At 53.1% G+C, this 19,236-nt stretch overlaps 1 protein-coding gene across 1 annotated transcript; it reads right to left on the bottom strand.

Annotated features, from left to right (window-relative positions):
- Positions 1–1,367: 1,367 nt before the first annotated feature.
- On the bottom strand, positions 1,368–18,027 carry SCT (secretin). Its single transcript, XM_068148611.1, has 8 exons — positions 17,965–18,027; positions 13,316–13,411; positions 8,493–8,674; positions 8,064–8,160; positions 5,597–5,701; positions 4,534–4,638; positions 3,510–3,611; positions 1,368–1,779 (listed from the first exon to the last, which is right to left on the bottom strand). Exons 4-8 carry the CDS (start codon positions 8,150–8,152, stop codon positions 1,668–1,670), a joined length of 513 nt encoding a protein of 170 aa, XP_068004712.1. The 5' UTR covers positions 8,153–8,160; positions 8,493–8,674; positions 13,316–13,411; positions 17,965–18,027; the 3' UTR covers positions 1,368–1,667.
- Positions 18,028–19,236: the final 1,209 nt, after the last annotated feature.

Raw genomic sequence — 19,236 nt, 5'->3', positions numbered from 1 at the left:
CAGTGCCCAGTCCAGAGGGGCAATCCCTCCCCTGCTCCTGCTGGCCACATTCCTCCTGATCCAATCCAGGATGCTGGTGGCTTTCTTAGCCATCTGGGCACACTGCTGGCTCACCTCCAGCCTCATCCTTGGGCCCATCAATGCAGCCTACCCAGATCCCTCTGTAGACATTTCTACCCTCCAGCAGATTAACTCTCCCACCTGACTTGGTGTCTTCTGCAAATCTTTACTGTGAGGGTGCTGGAACCCTGGAGCAGACTGCCCAAAGAGGCTGTGGAGTCTCCTTCTCTGCAGACTCTCAAGATCTACCTGGATGTGTTACTGTGTGACCTGCCCTAGGTGATCCTAATTTGACAGAGGGGTTGGACCTGAAGAGCTCTGGATGTCTCTTCCACCCCTACCATTCTGCAATTCTATGAATCCCCTCATCCAGGTCATTGATAAGGATCAGGGAATTATTGAGGCTGGAAAAGACCTTTGAGAACATCAAGTCCATCCTATGACCTCACACCATGACACCAGCTAAACCATGCCACCAAGTGCCACATCCAATCTTTTCTGACAGACCCCCAGTGATGGCAACTCCACCAGCTCCCTGAGCAGCCCACCCCAGTGCCTGATCAGCCTTTCTGTGAGGAAGTCCTTCCACAGGAGCAGGGAGGTCATTCTCTCCCTGTGCTTAGCATTGATTAGACCACACTTTGAGTCCTGTATCCAGTTCTGGGCTCCTCAATTTAAGAAGGACATTGAGACACTTGGAGGTGTCCAGAGAAGGGCAACGAGGGTGGGGAGAAGCCTTGAGCACAGCCCTATGAGGAGAGGCTGAGGGAGCTGGGGTTGCTTAGCCTGGAGAAGAGGAGGCTCAGGGGAGACCTTCTTGCTCTCTACAAGTACCTGAAAGAAGGTTGTAGCCAGCTGGGGGTTGGTCTCTTCTCCCAGGCCCCCAGCACCAGAACAAGAGGACACAGTTTCAAGCTGTGCCAGGGGGAAGTTTAGGCTGGAGGTGAGGAGAAAGTTCTTCCCAGAAAGAGTAGTTGGCCATTGGGATGTGCTGCCCAGGGAGGTGGCGGAGTCCCCATCCCTGGAGGTCTTGAGCAAAGGCTTGGATGTGGCACTTGGAGCCATGGCTTAGTCATCAGGAGGGGTTAGGTATTAGGTTGGACTTGATGATCTCTGAGGTCTTTTCCAAGGTGGTTGATTCTGTGATTCTAATACCTAAACTAACCCTCCCCTGGCACAGCTTCACACCCTGCCCTCTTGGCCTGCCTCAGGCAGGAGTAGCCTGGCACAATACTCCTCCTCCCCCCCACCCTGCACTCTTAATGGCCCATCCTCAGCGCCCTTCCCCAAGGAGCAGGCAAAGCAGAGGCAGAGCTGACAGAGCTTTATTGGGCTTCAGAAGCAGGCAGGCAGCTGCTAGCACGAAGTGGAAGCCAAGTGCTTCCTCCAGGCTCCATCTACTGACAGCAGCTCCCCTGGCACCTGTCTGGCTGGAGAGTCTAAGCGGTTTGGCTGGGGGCTGGCTGCTTTCCACAAGGATTTTGTTTAATCATTACTATTTGCTGATCTCCAGAGTTTTCCCTAAGCAAATCCAGTAGCTTCCCTCTTTCTTCCCAAGGCTATATACATGCAGAGCTGTCTCCGTGGCTGTTTCATTCCCTCCAGCTTCAGTCAAAACTGTCTGTGTCTTCCTTCATCTCTGCAACCAGCTGCTCAGAGAAGGGGCAAATGAACTGGCTGGTCACTGCAGCAGCTTCCCTGGCATCACTGTCTGAGTGGCTGTTGGAAAGGAGAGGGAAAAAAAGAGGGAGAGTTTGTTATTCCTGGGGACAAGGACCAGAGAAGGGTGCAAGGTCACCCTGTGAAATTCCAAGAGGATTTCAAGGAGCAGATATATGATGGAGGGACTCAGACCATGGCTGCCTGCAGCCAAGCACCCCACCAATGCACAGGGGATGTTGGTGTTATCAACCCTGTCTGTTCATGGAATCATAGGATGGGAATTTAGAGATCATCTAGTCCCAACCTCCACGGGCAGGGAACATGGACAAGAGGTGCTAAGGGCCAGCTTATTGCTGCAGTGTTTTGTGATTTCATGGAAAGACAGCTCACTGAAAGGTGCTGGACTGGGGCCAGAGAAGGGCAATGGATTTGGTGAAGGATCTGCAGAACAGGGCTGGTGAGGAGCAGCTGAGGGATGTGGGGGTGCTCAGCCTGGAGGAAAGGAGGCTGAGGGAAGACCTTATGGTTCTCTATGGCTCCCTGAGAGGGGGCTGCAGCCAGGTGGGGGTTGGCCCCTTCTCCCAAGGAACAAGTGACAGGACAAGAGGGAATGGCCAGAAATTGTGCCAGGGGAGGTTTAGGTTGGACATGAGGAACAATTTCTTGCCCTTGAGGGTTGCCCAGGGCAGAGTCTCCATCCCTGGGAGGACAGAAAAGTCCTGAAGACATGGTGCTGGGGGATGTGGTTTAGCAATGGACTAGTTTGTGCTGGCTTAAAGGCTAGAATCAATGCTCTTAAAGGTTTTTTCCCAGCCTGAATGTGGTTCTGTGACATAGATTGGTAGTGACTGTGCCCAGGTGCTGGGACAGCCCAGCATGACCTGCATCTTTGAATCAATATCTGAGACAGGGTAACAAACATTTTGTGTTCCACCTCCTAGACCAGATGTTTCTGAATGGGAAGAACAATTGTTTCAGTCCAAAGGGACAATTCTCTGACTAGCCAAAGGTATCATTTCATTCCCCTGGGGTCTGTCATTCGAAACAAGTGGCTTTTGTGTGGCACTTCTTAGCTGTCATGCTCCATGCCAGCTTTGCTTCAGGTAAGGCAAAGCTGAGTGCCAGATGGGCTTGGCACATAGGAGCAGAGATTACCATGGCTGCAGGCAGAGAAATCAATAGAGATTGCCCAGAGCCACAAACACCTCACACTTAGACTAAAGACTTTGCTTTTCTAGCTCTGCCAACCACCCCTGGGATTGGGGCTGCTGGCAGGGTGAGAGGAGGTACACAGGTGTGTGAAGGAGGGCTGCACTTCAGCAGTGACATTCCCAGAGACATGCTGCTGGGGGATCACAGAATGGTAGAGTTGTTTGGGTTGGAAAAGCTCTCTGAGGTGGTTGAGCCCAGCCCTCAGCCCAGCACCACCCTGACCATTAAACCACATCCCCAAGTGCCATGGCCACACATCTCTTGAACACCTCCAGGGGTGGGGACTCCACCACCTCCCTGGGCAGCCTCTTCCAATGCCTGACCACTCTTGCAGCATAGAAATTGTTCCTAATGTCCAACACAAGCCTCCCCTGGCACAACTCCAGGCCGTTTCCTCTTGTTCTATCATCACCTGATGCCCTTTTTGGTGTTATCAGCCCCTCTGATCTGCTGTGTTACATCAGAATCCTATGCTTGGGGCAAAAACTGGGCACTTAAAAGTTACTGAAAGTCCCTTTTAGGCTTCAGTGCTTAGGTGAGCAGAGCCATTGAAGTGAGAGGTCTGTCCCACCCACCTGGTGTTTAGGAAGCTCTGGTACAACCACAGAAAGCAGAGCTCCTCATGGATGTTTTCTGCCTCTCTCCCCTGCACATCTGTGTTGACTGGGTCTGGAGAGCTGGTTTGGATAAAGAAAATGAATACTAATTACCCCCACCCCCTGGGTTTGTACCCACTGCCCTTGTCCTGCCCCTGGGCACCGCTGAGCCAAGCCTGGTCCCAGCCTCCTGACACCACCCTTGAAGTATCGATCAGCATTGATGAGATCCCCCCTCAGGCTGCTCTTCTCCAGGCTAAAAAGCCCCAATCCCCTCAGTCTTCCCTCACCACAGAGATGTCTCAGTCCCCTCAGCATCTTTGTAGCCCTTTGCTGTACCCTCTCCAGCAAGTCCCTGTCCTCCTTCAACTGGGGTGCCCAGAACTGGACTCAGGACTCCGCATGTGGCCTCGCCAAGGCAGAATAAAGGGACAGGAGAACCTCCATTGACCTGCTGGCCACACTCTTCATGTCCCCTAGGAGACCATTGGCCTTCTTGGCCACAAGGGCATATTGCTGGCTCATGATCATTCTGCTGTCCACCAGGACTCCCAGGCCCTTTTCTCCAGAGCTGCTCTCCAGCAGATCAGTCCCCAGCCTGTACTGACACATGGGGCTGTTCCTCCCCAGGTGCTGGACTCTGCACTTGCCCTTCTTGAATTCCATTAGATTTCTCCCTGTCAGGTCATGCAGGATGGCAGCACAGCCTGCTTTTTTGGTTTTCTCCTCTGGTTTGTGTCCTAAGGAGCAAGCCTGGCATCCAGGTGCAATGAATAACATTGGTTTGTGCTCAGAAATGGCCTCAGGGAGAAGGTTTGGCTGGGAAAGGCAGGGCAGGCTGATGGGGGTACCTCTGCTCCTGCACAGCAGCTCCAGGAGCAGCCCAGTGACAGGAGACCAAGCCCCAACCCACTTGCAATTGTCTTTTCCCAAGCAGTGTCCATGGCACCCTCCCTTTCCCTGCAGCCCTGCCCTCCCCTTCCCCGGGAAGCGAAGCTCTGACCTGCGCTTGCGGCCCATCAGGCTTTGAATGAACTTCTGAACCTGAGCATTTCCTCTCATCTTGCTGTACTCACTGGTGAAGAGGCCATCAGAGTGCCTCTGGGACCTGTGTCAGGAGAAAAAAAACAGAGCAAGAGCTGCTCCTCCCAGCCATGAGATCTGGGATGCCTCACAAGACACAAGAGTCTCTCTCTTCCCACCAGCGAGGATCCCTGCAGCCCTTCTGATCTCCTCCTCTGCCTCCTTTCATTCTCCCTTCAGAAGAAGGACCTGGACCTGCTGGAGTGGGTGCAGAGGAAGCCACAAGGATGATCAGAGAGGTGGAACAGCTGGGGAAAAGCTGGAAGAGTTGGTGCTGCTCAGCCTGGAGAAGAGAAGGCTCCAGGGAAACCTTAGAGCTGCATTTCAATATCTGAAGGGCACCTGCTGGGAGGTTGGGAAGGGACTGTGGTGATAGGATGGGGTAATGGTTTGAACCTAGAGCAGGGGAGATTTAGGCTGAACATTAGATGGACACAGTCTCAAGCTGCACCAGGGGAAGTTTAGGCTCGAGGTGAGGAGAAAGTTCTTCACTGAGAGAGTCGTTTATCATTGGCGTGGGCTGCTCAGGGAGGTGGTGGAGTCACCATCCCTGGAGGTGTTCAAGAGAGGATTGGATGTGGCACTTGGTGCCATGGTCTAGTCATGAGGTCTGTGGAGACAGGTTGGACTCAATGATCTTTGAGGTCTCTTCCAACCTTGGTGATACTGTGAAATTCTTCACAGTGAGGGTGGGGAGATGCTGGAACAGGTTGCCCAGGGATGTGGTGGAGGCTTCCTCCCTGGAGACATTCAAGGTCAAACTTGCTGGGTCCCCAAGCAACCTGCTCTAGTTGATGTTCCTGCTGACTGCAGGAGGGTTGGACAAGATGACCCTTGAGGGTCCCTTCCAACCCCATGCATTCTGGGGTCTTAAGCCTGTGTTTAAGCTGGCTGTAGAGCTGCATGCCCCTCACTGATGGGATCCCAGGTCCTGTGAAGGCTTCCATGCCCCGGGCAGGGGGGTGGTTTTGGCTGGTCCTTACCTCTCCCTGAGGCCCACCAGGTTCTTGACCAGCTGCCTCACGTAGGCATTGCCATTCATCTTGCTGAGCTCACTGTGGAAGAGCCCATCAGCATGTCTCTCAGTCCTGGCAGGTTAGAAGACAAAGGTCAAAAGTCAGCTTATTAAGAGCAGAGAAGAACAAGCATTGAAAATTACTCCCTCAAGGAAAAAAGGTCCCTGGGCAAGAATCTGTGCCACACTTTGGTGATGCCCTCATGGGATTAGGCTGTTTGAAACAGAATCTTCCACCTCAGTCAGGCTCTGAAGAGCCTCTTGGGAAAACAGACTCAAAAGTGACTTTTTTTTTGCTGGAGTTTGAGCTGTTTGGGGACCTTATTTTTCCCCCTCTGAATTAAGTCAGAGAATCACAGGATGGTAGGGGTTGGAAGGGACCTCTGGAGATCAAGTCCATTCTTGCTGCCAAAGCAGGATCACCTAGGGCAGGTCACACAGGAGCACATCCAGAGGGGTCTTGAAGGTCTCCAGAGAAGAAGACTCCACAACCTCTCTGGGCAGCCTGCTCCAGGGCTCCAGCACCCTCACAACAAAGAAGTTTCTCCTCATGTTCAGATTGAGCTTCCTGTGCCCCTTGCCCCTTGTCCTAACAGGACAGCAGAGCCTGGCCCCTTCTTCTTGACATCCACACTCTAGATGTTTATAAACATGAATGAGATCCCCTCTCAAACTGCTCTTCTCCAGCCTGGAAAGATCCAACTCTCCCAGATATTCCTCCCCCAGCATCTTCAGAGCCTCCACTGGACTCTCTCCAGCAGTTCCCTGTCCCTCCTGAACTGGGGAGCTCAGAACTGGGAACAATGCTCCAGCTGTATTCTCACCAGTGCAGAGCAGAGGGGGACAAGAACCTGCCCTGACCTGCTGGCCAAAGTCAAATCAACATTTCTGCTCTTAAGCAAAAATAAATGAAATAAATAAATCCTGAACCCATTTTGCACTCATTTAGCTAAATCAATGTAGGGAAGAGGAAAAAAAAACAAAACAGCAACAACAAAAAGCAAATGAATAATAAACACCCCCCAAAACCCACCCAAATAAAGACCCCCCCAACCAAACAACATAAAGATGCCCACCCAACCCCCCAAAAATCCCAAATCAACCCACCAACCCCCCCAAACCAATGAAAGAACCCCAAACCCTCCAACCAACCCACCAAAAACCCCCCACTAACCCACCTAAAGACCACCCACCCAAACCAAACCACCCAACCCCCCCATACCAATCCACCAAAATACCCCCCTACCAAATCCCCCAAGCTGACCCACCCAAAACCCCACAAACCAACCCACCCAAAGACCTCCTTACCCAACCCCCCCAACCCCCCCCAAACGAACCCACCCAAATACCTCCTTACCCAACCCCCCCAAAACCAACCCACCCAACCCCCCCAAACCAACCCACCCAAATACCTCCTTACCCAACCCCCCCAAACCAACCCACCCAAATACCTCCTTACCCAACCCCCCCAAACCAACCCACCCAACCTCCCCAACCCACCCACCAAAAGACCTCCTTACCCAACCCCCCCCAAACCAACCCACCCAACCCCCCCAAACCAACCCACCCAAATACCTCCTTACCCAACCCCCCCAAACCAACCCACCCAACCTCCCCAACCCACCCACCAAAAGACCTCCTTACCCAACCCCCCCCAAACCAACCCACCCAACCCCCCCAAACCAACCCACCCAAAGACCTCCTTACCCAACCCCCCCCAACCAACCCACCCAAAGACCTCCTTACCCAACCCCCCCAAACCAACCCACCCAACCCCCCCAAGCCAACCCACCCAAAACCCCACAAAACAACCCACCCAAAGACCTCCTTACCCAACCCCCCCAAACCAACCCACCCAAAGACCTCCTTACCCAACCCCCCCAAACCAACCCACCCAAGCCCCCCAAGCCAACCCACCCAAAACCCCACAAACCAACCCACCCAAAGACCTCCTTACCCAACCCCCCCCAAACCAACCCACCCAAAGACCTCCTTACCCAAACCCCCCAAAACCAACCCACCCAAACCCCCCCAACCAACCTACCAAAATACCCCAAACCAACCCACCAACCCCCCCACCCAAAACCCCCAAACCAACCCACCCAAACCCCCCCAAACCAACACCCCCCAAACCAACCCAAAGTTCCCCCCACCAAAACCCTCCAAACCAACCCACCCAGCCCCCCAACCAACCCATGAAAACCCCCCAACCAACCCACCAAAATATCCTCCCCCCAAACCAACAAAAATAAACCCCCAGCACCAACAAAAAACTCCCAAACCAACCCACAAACCCCCCCACCAACCAACCACCCCCCCCCCAACCAAACCCCCTGCCAAGCCCACGGGAGCCCAACAGCTACAAGCTGTAGAAGGAAGAAGAGAAAAGGCTCTCTGAGTGAAGAAAGCCTGGAGCAAGAGGCAGCAGGACTCACCTCTCCTGGGAGGGAATAGATGCTGAGAAGTGTGGCAGGACAATCATGGGGATGATCAGCTGGCAGAGAGCAGTCACCAAGGCAGGCATGTTCTCTGCTGAATTAAAGCACACCACCTGAGCAGCAGCTCAGCAAAGCGCCCCTGGCCTTGGCACGGTCCGGGGGCCGCTCACGAGCCGTGGCCGTACAGAGCTCTGCTACAGCTGAGGCAGGCAGGGATGACTCTGCCCTGCTGAGGCCACAGCTGGAATACTGGGTCCAGTTCCAGGCTCCCCCAGTTCAAGAGCAACAGGGATATGCTAGAGAGCGTCCAAGGGAGGCTCTGAGGAGGAATAAGGGACTGGAACATCTGCCTGGTGAGGAAAGGCTGAGAGCCCTGGGGCTGCTGAGCCTGGAGAAGGCTGAGAGGGGAACCACGTTAATGCTTACAAGTATCTGAAGGGTAGGTGTCAGGATGGATCCAGGCTCTTTCCAGTGGTGTCCTGTGACAGGACAAGGGGCAGAAGGCACAAACCGGAACACAGGAGGTTCTATCTGAGCCAGTGTCCAGTGGAGGCTCTGGAGATGCTGGGGGACTGCAGGAATGTCTGGGAGAGTTGGATCTTTCCAGGCTGGAGAAGAGCAGTTTGAGAGGGGGTCTCATTCATGGTTATAAACATCTGAAGTGGGGGTGTCAAGAAGAAGGGGCCAGGCTCTGGTGTCCTGTGCTAGGACAAGGGGCAAGGGACACAAAATGGAACACAGGAAGCTCAATCTGAACATGAGGAGAAACTTCTTTGTTGTGAGGGTCCTGAAGGAGGCTGCCCAGAGAGGTTGTGGAGTGATCTCATCTGGAGACTTCCAAGACCCATCTGGATGCCTTCCTGTGTGACCTGCCCTAGGTGGTCCTGCTTTGGCAGCAGGACTGGACTCGATCTCCAGAGGTCCCTTCCAACCCTTACCCTTCTGTGATTCTCTGACTTAATTCAGAGGGGAAACAATAAGGTCCCTAAACAGCTCTAACTCCAGCAGAAAAAAAAAGTCACTTTTGAGTCTGTTTTCCCAAGAGGCTCTTCAGAGCCTGACTGAGGTGGAAGATTCAGTTTCAAACAGCCTAGTCCCATGAGAGCATCACCAAAGTGTGGCACAGATTCTTGCCCTAGGTGACCCTGCTTTGGGAGGGTGATTGGACTCTGTGATCTCCACAGAGGTCCCTTCCACCCCCTACCACTCTATGATTCTCTAAACTCCAGCCAGCAAAGAGAGTATTTCTTCAAAACACAAGAGCTGAACCACTCAAATCATCCATGTGCCTGTCAGCTGGAAGTTGTTTGCAGCTATTATCCCACCACCACCACCACGCAGTCCCAGAGCCCTTGGGCTGAGATGAGGTTTGGGCTGCTCTGAGTCAGCTGCAAACCCCTTGAACATGCAAGGAGCCATCATGTGAGTCAACCCACCAGCAGCACAAAGCCAGGGAATGAATACACTCCATTCTATTCCATGTCTTGAGAAGCTGAGCCTTCAGGGAGAGGATTTAAGGCACTCATAAACCCATCCCACATGGGCAGCTGTTAGTGTACCGAGAGCATGCCCAGGAGAAAGCAAGCTGGCTTTGGGTTTGTGTTGGGTTTGTTCCCCAGACAAAACCAAATGACATGTACCCACCAAAAGTACATCTGCACAGAGGAGAAGGGAAGGGATTTTGTGTGTGCTGCTATCTGCCTGTTCCCTAATCTTTAGGGAAGGGGGAGGAGGGGGAAAAAAGAGAAAGAAGAACTAGCACACAGCTTTTGGTAGCAGCAAAACCTCATCTTCTGTTTTCTTGTGGAGATAAAAGGAAGAAAAGCATATTTGGTCTCTCACAAGCCACTGCTTGGTTTCCCTCTTTACTTCCAGGCTCTCTTTGCAGCTCTGTGCCTGCAGAGATGTGTGCCTTTGGAAGAGGGTGCTCCAAGGATCACACAAGAGCTGTGTCTGCCATTTATACTTACATACACATACAATATCTGCCTACCTGCCCCCTCTCCCAAGCAACAGGTGAGAAAGGACAAGAGGAAATTTAAGAGCGACCTTGAGACTCTTGAATGTGTCCAGAGAAGGGCAACGAGGCTGGGGAGAAGCCTGGAGCACAGCCCTGTGAGGAGAGGCTGAGGGAGCTGGGGTTGTTTAGCCTGGAGAGGAGGGGGCTCAGGGGAGACCTTATTGCTCTCTACAACTACCTGAAGGGAGGTTGTAGCCAGGAGGGTTTGGTCTCTTCTCCCAGGCAATCAGCACCAGAACAAGAGGACAGAGTCTCAAGCTGCACCGGGGAAGTTTAGGCTGGAGGTGAGGAGAAAGTTCACCAAGAGAGTTGTTAGCCATTGGAGTGTGCTGCCCAGGGAGGTGGTGGAGTCACCATCCCTGGAGGTGTTCAAAAAGGGACTGGACGTGGCACTTGGTGCCATGGTTTAGTCAGTCATGAGGTCTTGGGTGACAGGTTGGACTTGATGATCTTTGAGGTCTTTTCCAACCTTATTGATTCTATGAAATGGCCTCAAGTTGCACCAGAGGAGGTTTAGGTTGGACAGCAGAAGAAAATCCTTCCCTGAAAGGCTTCTCAAAGACTGGAACAGGCTGCCCAGGGAGGTGGTTGAATCCCCATCCCTGGAGGTGTTGAAAAGCCACAGACACATGGTGCTGAGGGACATGGTTCAGCCCCAGAGTTGGAGGAGTCAGGGAATGGTTGGGTTCCATAATCTTTAAGGTCTTTTCCCACCAAAATGACTCTCTGCTTCCTCCTGCACAGAAGCAAACCTTGCCTTCTTAGTTAGTGCCCTGGAAACCCCCAGATAATGCTTCCTAACCCTAACCCAAGGTCCTTCTGCTTTGGTTTTACTTTAGTCTGAAACTGAGCAGTACAAAAAGCATTAGAGGAATATCAGAGTTTCCTGGATGCTTTCCAGCTGCCCTCCTGGAACTGTTTGCTACCCTAGAGATGCTGCAAGAGGAGAAGAGGCAAGAGGAGGAAGGACAAGAGAAAACTATTTAAGCCTCAGCACAAATATTTAATGGGGGCTGCAGAGCAGACAGGTGAGAGGGTTTTGCATGACTAAAGAGCCCTAAGCTCCATCTCACACACACTCCTGATGCTCCAGCGTGGCATGTTCCTGCCTGGCATGGCTTTGAGGGGGATGGGATAAGCAAAACAAGAAGACCATTTCAAAGATCAATTTGTTATCAGAGTCCAAACAAAGCAGACTCCACAGTGCTGCTTCCCAGCACTACTGGGAAGGAGCTGAAAAGAGTCACCAAACCCAGAGCACACTGCTCTCAGGGAAGGGAAACCTGGATCCTGAGCCCTTTGGTCACTACAGTGTGTGGGGTGTCCCTGCCCATGGCAGGGGGGTTGGAACTGGATGATCCTTGTGGTCCCTTCCAACTCTGACTGATTCTGTGATACAGCATCTGTCACAAAATGCCTGTACCCCTGGCCAGGATCTCATCCCAGCATTTTGGCCTTCCTTGTGCCATCCCAGAGCTGACATTTGTCTTGTAGCACCACATTTAAGAGCTCATTTCAAACCTCTCCCTAGCTCCAGAGTTTCCCTTCTCTTCAGAACCTTTCAAGCTGCTAATCAAGTGACTCAGTTGGGGCTTTCCCCCCCTCCCCTTCTGGACATAACTTTGTGCAGATCATATTTGCTTGCTGAAGGTGTTAGGAACAGTAATGACTGCTGGGGAGCTTCTCCTGTGTATCAATAATGATGCCTTGCATTGGGGTTTAAATCAGTTAGAGCCCAGAGAGGAGAGAGACCTTCAGGGTCATCACAGTAGAGCTGTTTAGCCTTCTTAAGATACTTCTGAGCCTTTTGTGGCCCTCCCCAGTGATGCTGGCTTTCAATAACTGCAAGCTCCTCAGCTAGCTGGGACCTTTAGCTGAAAGAAGTGTGCACCAAGCCAAGCACAGGACCTGGGAGCATCTCAGACCTTTGAAACAGGCAAACATCAGATTGCACCCAAAAGGCTTTGCTGAATCAAAGCTCCCATCAGCCTGCAAGAGCACTACAGCTAGGAGAGCTTCCAAAAAGGCTGGCACACAGCCCTTTCTCACACCTTCTTACTCCCACCCAGCTCTTCTGCTCTACCTAAAACTAAAGGCCACATATTTCTGGAAGCCACTTGGAGCAGCTCCATTCACAGCTCACAGGATGCTAGGGATTGGAAGGGACCTCTGAAGATCATCCAGTCCAAGCCCCTGCCAGAGCAGGGCCATAGAACCAAGCACAGGGCACACAGGAATGTGTCCAGACAGGGCTTGAAAGTCTGCAGAGAAGGAGGCTCCACAACCTCTCTGGGCAGCCTGCTCCAGGGCTCTGGGACCCTCACAGTGAAGAAGTTCCTCCTCATGTTGAGATGGAACCTCATGTGCTGGAGTTTCCACTCATTGTCCCTTGTCATATCCCAGGGTGCAGCTGAGCAGAGCCTGTGCCCTTCCCTCCTGACCCCCAGCCCTCAGATATTGATAGACACTTATTAAACCCCCTCTCAGTCTTCTCTTCTCCAGACTGAACAGCCCCAAGGCTCTCAGCCTCTCCTCATAGGTGCTCCAGGGAAGGAGGAAAACCCCCCTCTAGGTGTTCCAGGGAAGGAGGAAAACCCCCCTCTAGGTGCTCCAGGGAAGGAGGAAAACCCCCTCTAGGTGCTCCAGGGAAGGAGGAAAACCCCCCTCTAGGTGTTCCAGGGAAGGAGGAAAACCCCCCTCTAGGTGTTCCAGGGAAGGAGGAAAACCCCCCTCTAGGTGCTCCAGGGAAGGAGGAAAACCCCCCTCTAGGTGCTCCAGGGAAGGAGGAAAACCCCCCTCTAGGTGCTCCAGGGAAGGAGGAAAACCCCCCTCTAGGTGCTCCAGGGAAGGAGGAAAACCCCCCTCTAGGTGCTCCAGGGAAGGAGGAAAACCCCCCTCTAGGTGCTCCAGGGAAGGAGGAAAACCCCCCTCTAGGTGCTCCAGGGAAGGAGGAAAACCCCCCTCTAGGTGCTCCAGGGAAGGAGGAAAACCCCCCTCTAGGTGTTCCAGGGAAGGAGGAAAACCCCCCTCTAGGTGCTCCAGGGAAGGAGGAAAACCCCCTCTAGGTGCTCCAGGGAAGGAACCCCCCACATATTACCAGCATCCAGGAGATGGATGGCCTCATGGCCATGGCAAAGCACCACAGAGGCTTGAAATCCACCACCTAAAATACGACAGGGGGGAGAAGACAGCCTGCCAAGCCTGCCCATGTGAGCATAGTGGTACTCACCTAACCCTGGCCCCTCCAGGCTCTCCGCTGTCTCACAGCTCCGATGAGCCGCTTGCTGGCCCACTCCTCTCCACGGGCCCCTATAAATCTGCAGCCCTTATCAGAAGCAATTATTTGGGCAGAGATATGAATATGAGTACCCATGATTAATAGCAAATAATGCAACCAGGCTGGAATGTCCTTTTAATTAGCCTCTAAACCTGGCCAGGTCCTTGGCAGCAGTTTGATGGACTGTGATCTCTGCTGAGGGCTGATAATTCCTGCTTCTGCCTCTCATGACAGTTATTTGGTGGGCAAACATCCCTGTACCAATTGATTCATTATCATGGCCATCATTATCTCTCCTCCTGGCTTTAATTAGCTCTTGATAGGAACTTAATCTTCAGGTTGGGTTTTTTTTTTGGTGTGTGTTTGGTTGGGTTTTTTTTCAGTCCTGGCTTGGATGTTGTTTGCAGTTCCCAGGAGAGGGGAATGGGTGAGTGTGAGTGTGTGTGTGTGTGCACACCTGTGGTTTGGGCACTAGCTTTAGGGCAAGTATTGTCTGATCAGTGAGCCTGAGGGCACAACACTTTTCAAGCTGTGGTTTCACAGCCCTGCCTGGGGTAGCTCTGCTGAGAACTGGCTGCAGCACAGCTCCAAAGAAAAAAGCATCTTGATACATGCTCAGAAAGCATCCCAAATATGCCCCCCAGTCTTTGCTGGGCTTTGGAGCTAGTTGCTCTCAGATACTGCTGTTAAAGGAGGCATGGAAATGGAGGGAGAAAACCAGGACTGTTTTTCCAGTGGTGGCCCTTGACAGGACAAGGCAGAATGGACACAAACCAGAGCATAAGGAGTTCAAGCCTGCAGTGGGCAGTAGTGTCCTCCCTACTCTAGTCATGAGGTCTGTGGTGACAGGCTGGACTCGATGAGCTTTGAGGTCTCTTCCAACCTTAGTGATATTGAATACTGAGTTCCATCTAAACATGAGGAGGAACTTCTTCATTTTAAGGGTGGTGGAGTGCTGAGACAGGCTGCCCAGAGAGGTGGTGGAGTCTCCATCTCTGGAGACATTCCAAACCCACCTGGATTTGTTCCTGTGTGACCTTCTCTAGGTGACTCTGCCTTGGCAGGGGGGTTGGACTCCATGACCTCCAGAGGTCCCTTCCAAGCCCTACCATTCTGTGATTGGATCCTTTCTCTCTTAGGAAGATAGGTTGAGAGAGCTGGGGTGGTTCAGCCTCAAGAAGAAAGGGCTCTGGGGAGACTTTAGAGCAGCCTTCCAGCACCTGAGGGGAGCCTGCAAGGAAGGATTGTTTCCAAAACCATGTAGCACTAGGACAAGGGGCAATGGTTTGGAACCAGAGCAGAGTAGATTCAGATTGAAGTTCTTTACTATGTTGAGGCAAGAGGCACACAGAAGAGACTGCAATGAAGAGGTGGCCCCATGATGGCAGCAGAGGGTGAGGAACAGGAGAGGAAAACCTTGGGACTGGAAGAACATGAATCAAGGAACCTCCTTTACTTTGCAACAAAAACTGGGGCTGGCCTGGCAGCAAGGGGCAGAGAGGGGAAAGGTGATGATGGGGTAGAAAACTGCGTGGCCATGCCCAGCACTGCTGCAACTCTGCTGACAACCACAGGCTTGAGCTTAAAGGCAGCTCCTGAGGCCCTGGTGAGGAAACTCAGGACCATGGAAGGAAACTCAAAGGTTTTTTTGCAAGCTGAAATCTCTACCTGAACAAACTGGAGCCCAACCCAAATCCCCAGGCCTGAAACCACATCAGAGTCTCAGAATTAGCATTGAATTCTCCTCAGGAGACAGGATGGAAACAGGAGTGATAAACATCACCACTTAGGAGTATCAACTGATTGGAGCTTTGTGAGGCTGCACCTTGCTTTTCCCCTTCTCCTTTTGTGTGATATGCAAAGTGGGAGTGGAGATTCCCCAGGCCTGCAGCCAGCGGGCACAAAGCGCGATTCAATCACCCATTAATCACTGGGACCCAACTCATCATCAGGGCAGAGAAAAGCTCTCAAAGTCATTGATTCTCAAGTGACAAAGGGAAAGGAAATCACTGTCCTCATCTGATCCGTGCTCCTTGCACAGCTCTCACAGCCCAAGCTGCACAAAGTCATCAGGGGGGTGCTGGGAGTGTCTGACTCAAGCTTCTGCCTTCTCTCCTGCTTGGAACTTGCTTGTTCCTCAGCACAACAAGGTACAGGAGAGACATGGACCTGTTGGAGCAAGTTGAGAGGAAGCCACAAAGTGATGAGAGAACTGAAATCCAGGCTTAGAGAGCTGGGGGTCAGTCTGGAGAAGAGAAGGCTCCAGGAAGACCTTCTGGTGGCCTTTCAGTGCTTTAAAAGGCAGACCAGAAAGCTGGGAAGAGGCTTGTGAGCAGGGCCCTTTGTGACAGGACAAGGGGTGATGGTTTGAAACTCAAAGAAAGATTTAGACTAGACCTAGGGAAGAAGTTTTTGGCAGTGAGGGTGGGGGGACTCTGTCCCAGGTTGCCCAGAGAGGTGGCAGATGCCCCATCCCTGGAGCCACTGCAGGTCAGGCTGTTTGGGGCTCTGAGCAGCCTGCCCTAGTTGAGGCTCTCCCTGCTGATTGCAGGGGGGTAGGGGGGCTGGATAAAGGTCCCTTCCAACCCCAAAACTAGCCTGGGATTCTAGGACTCCAAATGAGGGCTGAACTGAACCTTGCCACCACGGTATGTTTGCAGGATGTATGGCAAAGTGCCACAGCCAGGTAGCACTAAGGAGCACCAAGGCTGTGCATCGTCACTCCTGGAAGAGGGCAGGGAGAGATCACAGAAGCATAGAACTGTTTGGGTTGGAGGAGACCTTTGAGAACACCAAGTCCAACCCCTCACCTAGAGCTCACAATGCCACCTCTGCTGCCAAACCACTAGCACTGAACCACATCCCTCAGCACCACATCCATGTGGCTTTCAAACACCTCCAGGGCTGGGCACTCCACCAGCTCCCTGGCCAGCCTGTTCCAGTGCCTGAGAACCTTTTCTGGGTAGAAATTCCAGGCCCCCTCCCCCAAATATCCAAGAAGGTTGAGGGAGGACCACCTCCTCCACCACACACATCCAGCAATGGTGTCCCAAGTCCTGCTGGTGCTGTCTAGGTGCAGCTCACCTTCGAGGAGCTCAGGCACCAGCTGTGTCCCCATGCAACAGTGCAGGGCTCTTTATTGAGGTCAGATGGTGCTAGGAGCTGCATGGCTAAACCCTTCCTACGTAAAGGAAAAATAGCCTTTAATCAGCTTAGCAGGAGTGCAGCAACTTCTACCTCCCCCATTCCTTTTTTCCCTTCTCAGCATGTGGTGTGTGTGAGGCCATGTGTGCAGTGGAGGTTGGCTCCTGGGTGTTTGCAGATGAGCCTTCCCTGCCTTGAGGAGCTGACCATGGTGTGGCTATCCACCAGGAGCAGGTTGGGGTCATCCCCCTTGCACCACTCCCAGGTCTGTAAGAGAAAGGACCCTAATTGGAATAATGGGATTGGAGGCTTTAGCCTTCTAAATGCTCCTTTCTTCCCCAGGATGGTTTCAGGAGGGGTGTTAATCTTTGCCACCTGATTTTTGTGGCTGCAAAAGGGAAGGGTGGGATGGGAGAAAGGAGTGAGCAGAGACAGCTATAGGTGGGCTTGGAAGAGGAAGGGAGAAGACAAAACCACAGTCATAGTATCAGTCAGGGTTGGAAGGGACCACAAGGATCATCTAGTTCCAACCCCCCTGCCATGGGCAGGGACACCCCACACTAGATCAGCCTGGCCAGAGTCTCATCCAGCCTGGGCTTAAACACCTCCAGGGATGGGGCCTCAACCACCTCCCTGGACAACCCATTCCAGGGCTTCACCACTCTCATGGGGAAGAACTTCCTCCCCACCTCCAGCTTCACTCCATTCCACAGCCCCTCATGGCTGTGGGGCCTCAGAAAAACCCTTACCCCATGGTAGACTCAGCTATTGTTCCCAGACCCTGAACAGAGCAGGGAGCAATCACAGAACCATACTAAAGCAAGCTGGTCTAGATCAAGTTGCCCAGTATCACAGCCAGGTGGGGTTTGAGTCTGCAGAGAAGGAGACTCCAGGGTGTGGGATAGGACAACACATGGGAAAGACAAGGGGCAATGGGTACAAGTCACTGCTGGGGAGATTCCAGTTGGACCCCAGGACATTTTTCCCCCCCATGAGAACATGGAATCACCTCCCAAGGGAAGTGGTGGGCTCCCCTCCATTGGAGGGTTTCAAGACTCAGCTTACAGGGTGCTGGGCCAGCTCAGTTCAGCCAGGCTGTCACCTGGAAAGACTGGACCAGGTGATCCATGGAAGAGCCAAGGGGCAATGGGTACCAATCACTGCTGGGGAGATTCCAGAGGAACATTTCCCCCTAATAAACAGTTAGAGACTGGAATCATCTCCCAAGGGAAGTGGTGTGCTCCCCTCCATTGGAGGGTTTCAAGGCTCAGCTTACAGGGTGCTGGGCCAGCTCAGTGCAGCCAGGCTGTCACCTGGAAAGATTGGATCAGATGATCCTCGAGGTCCCTTCCCACCTGGCATTCTCTATTCACTGCACACACCACCGCTGCAGGGACAGGATGGGACAGGGCTGGGTGGCTTCCTCCCCTCCCAGCAGTGCTCTTGGCCATCCTCACCTTCTCAGCCCAGCAGTGCTCCCTGCTCAGCTGGACAGAGGAGCTCCGAGTGCCGTCTCCTCACGGCAGCGCCACGCACCGATGCTCCCCACGCGTCTGGCCTTACCACAGCTCTAATTGGCATCAGCATCTGTAAGCTCAGCCTCCAGCTGGCTGCTGTGTCTGGGGAAGAGCAGAAAGCACTTCAGGGAATTAATTTGAATTAGAAGGATGACATGCTCTGTGTCCTGCCTGCCAGACAGGCTTGGCCCAGCTGTTCCAGGTGTGCAGTGCCAGCAATGAACACAGCTGCCCAGCTGCTCAGGCTTCATTTTGGCTGCAGCACTGTCAGGGAGATGAAAGGAATCACAGAATTGTTTGGGTTGGAAAAGGCCTCTAAGATCAGTGAGCCCAACAATCATCCTAAGACCATCACTGCCATCAAACCACGTCCCCAAGTGCCATGGCCACAACGTTCTTGAGCACCTCCAGGGATGGGGACTCCACCACCTCCCTGGGCAGCCTCTTCCAATCCCTGACCACTCCTGCAGCAAAGAGATTCTCCCTCATGTCCAACCTAAACCTCCCCTGGCACATTTTCAGGCCATTGCCTTTCATTATATCACCTGATACTAGGGAGAAGAGACCAACCCCCACCTGGCTACAGCCTCTTTCCAGGGAGCTGCAGGGAGCCAGAAGCTCTCCACTCAGCTTCCTTGGCTCCAGGCTCAACAACCCCAGCTCCCTGCTCAGCTGCTCCTCCCCAGCCCTGTTCTCCAGACCCTTCCCCAGCTTTGCTGCCCTTCTCTAGACCTGCTCCAGCCCCTCAATGTCCTGCTTGGAGTGAGAGGCCCAAAACTGAACCCAGGATTCCAGGTGTGGCCACACCAGTGCCCAGTCCTGCTGGCCACACCATTCCTGATCCAGCCCAGGATGCTGGGGGCCTCCTTGGCCACCTGGACAAACTGCTGGCTCCCATTCAGCTACTGTCATCCAGCATCCCCCAGGTCCTTTTCTGCCAGGCAACTTTCCAGGAGCCCTGCCCCCAGCTTGGAGTGTTCCTGGGGCTGTCATGACCCAAGGACACCTCCCTCCAAGTGTCTCAGACAGGCATTGTGAAGATGAAGGTGGAGGCAGGCACATTTCGAGGTGCTTGCTGCTCACAGCCATGCCCTTCCCTGCCTTTGCTGCCTTGCACTCCTCCTCCTCCCTCCCCAGGAGGTTTTTCACAGTGAGTGGCTCTGAGCAGCTCACTGATGTCTTGGAACCAGTGGGGGCCTCTTGAAGAATGTT

The sequence above is a fragment of the Melanerpes formicivorus genome, unplaced genomic scaffold, assembly GCF_026170545.1.
Source record: "Melanerpes formicivorus ecotype bairdi unplaced genomic scaffold, bMelFor1.0.p_v2 SCAF_16, whole genome shotgun sequence".
NCBI classification, from domain to species: domain Eukaryota; kingdom Metazoa; phylum Chordata; class Aves; order Piciformes; family Picidae; genus Melanerpes; species Melanerpes formicivorus.
The sequence above is the reverse complement of the archived record's forward strand: the minus strand, read 5'-3'. Positions and strand labels throughout refer to the sequence as shown.

Bases quoted from the DNA above. Each gene is read 5' to 3' on its own strand.
- SCT (XM_068148611.1), bottom strand. From the start codon at position 8,152: ATGCCTGCCTTGGTGACTGCTCTCTGCCAGCTGATCATCCCCATGATT. The intron at 3,612-4,533 runs GTCAGAGCTTCG...TATCCAAACCAG, and splicing joins CTGATGGGCCGCAAGCGCAG to CTCTCCAGACCCAGTCAACA. The intron at 1,780-3,509 runs GTGGGTGGGACA...CCTTTCCAACAG, and splicing joins CAGAGCTTCCTAAACACCAG to CCACTCAGACAGTGATGCCA.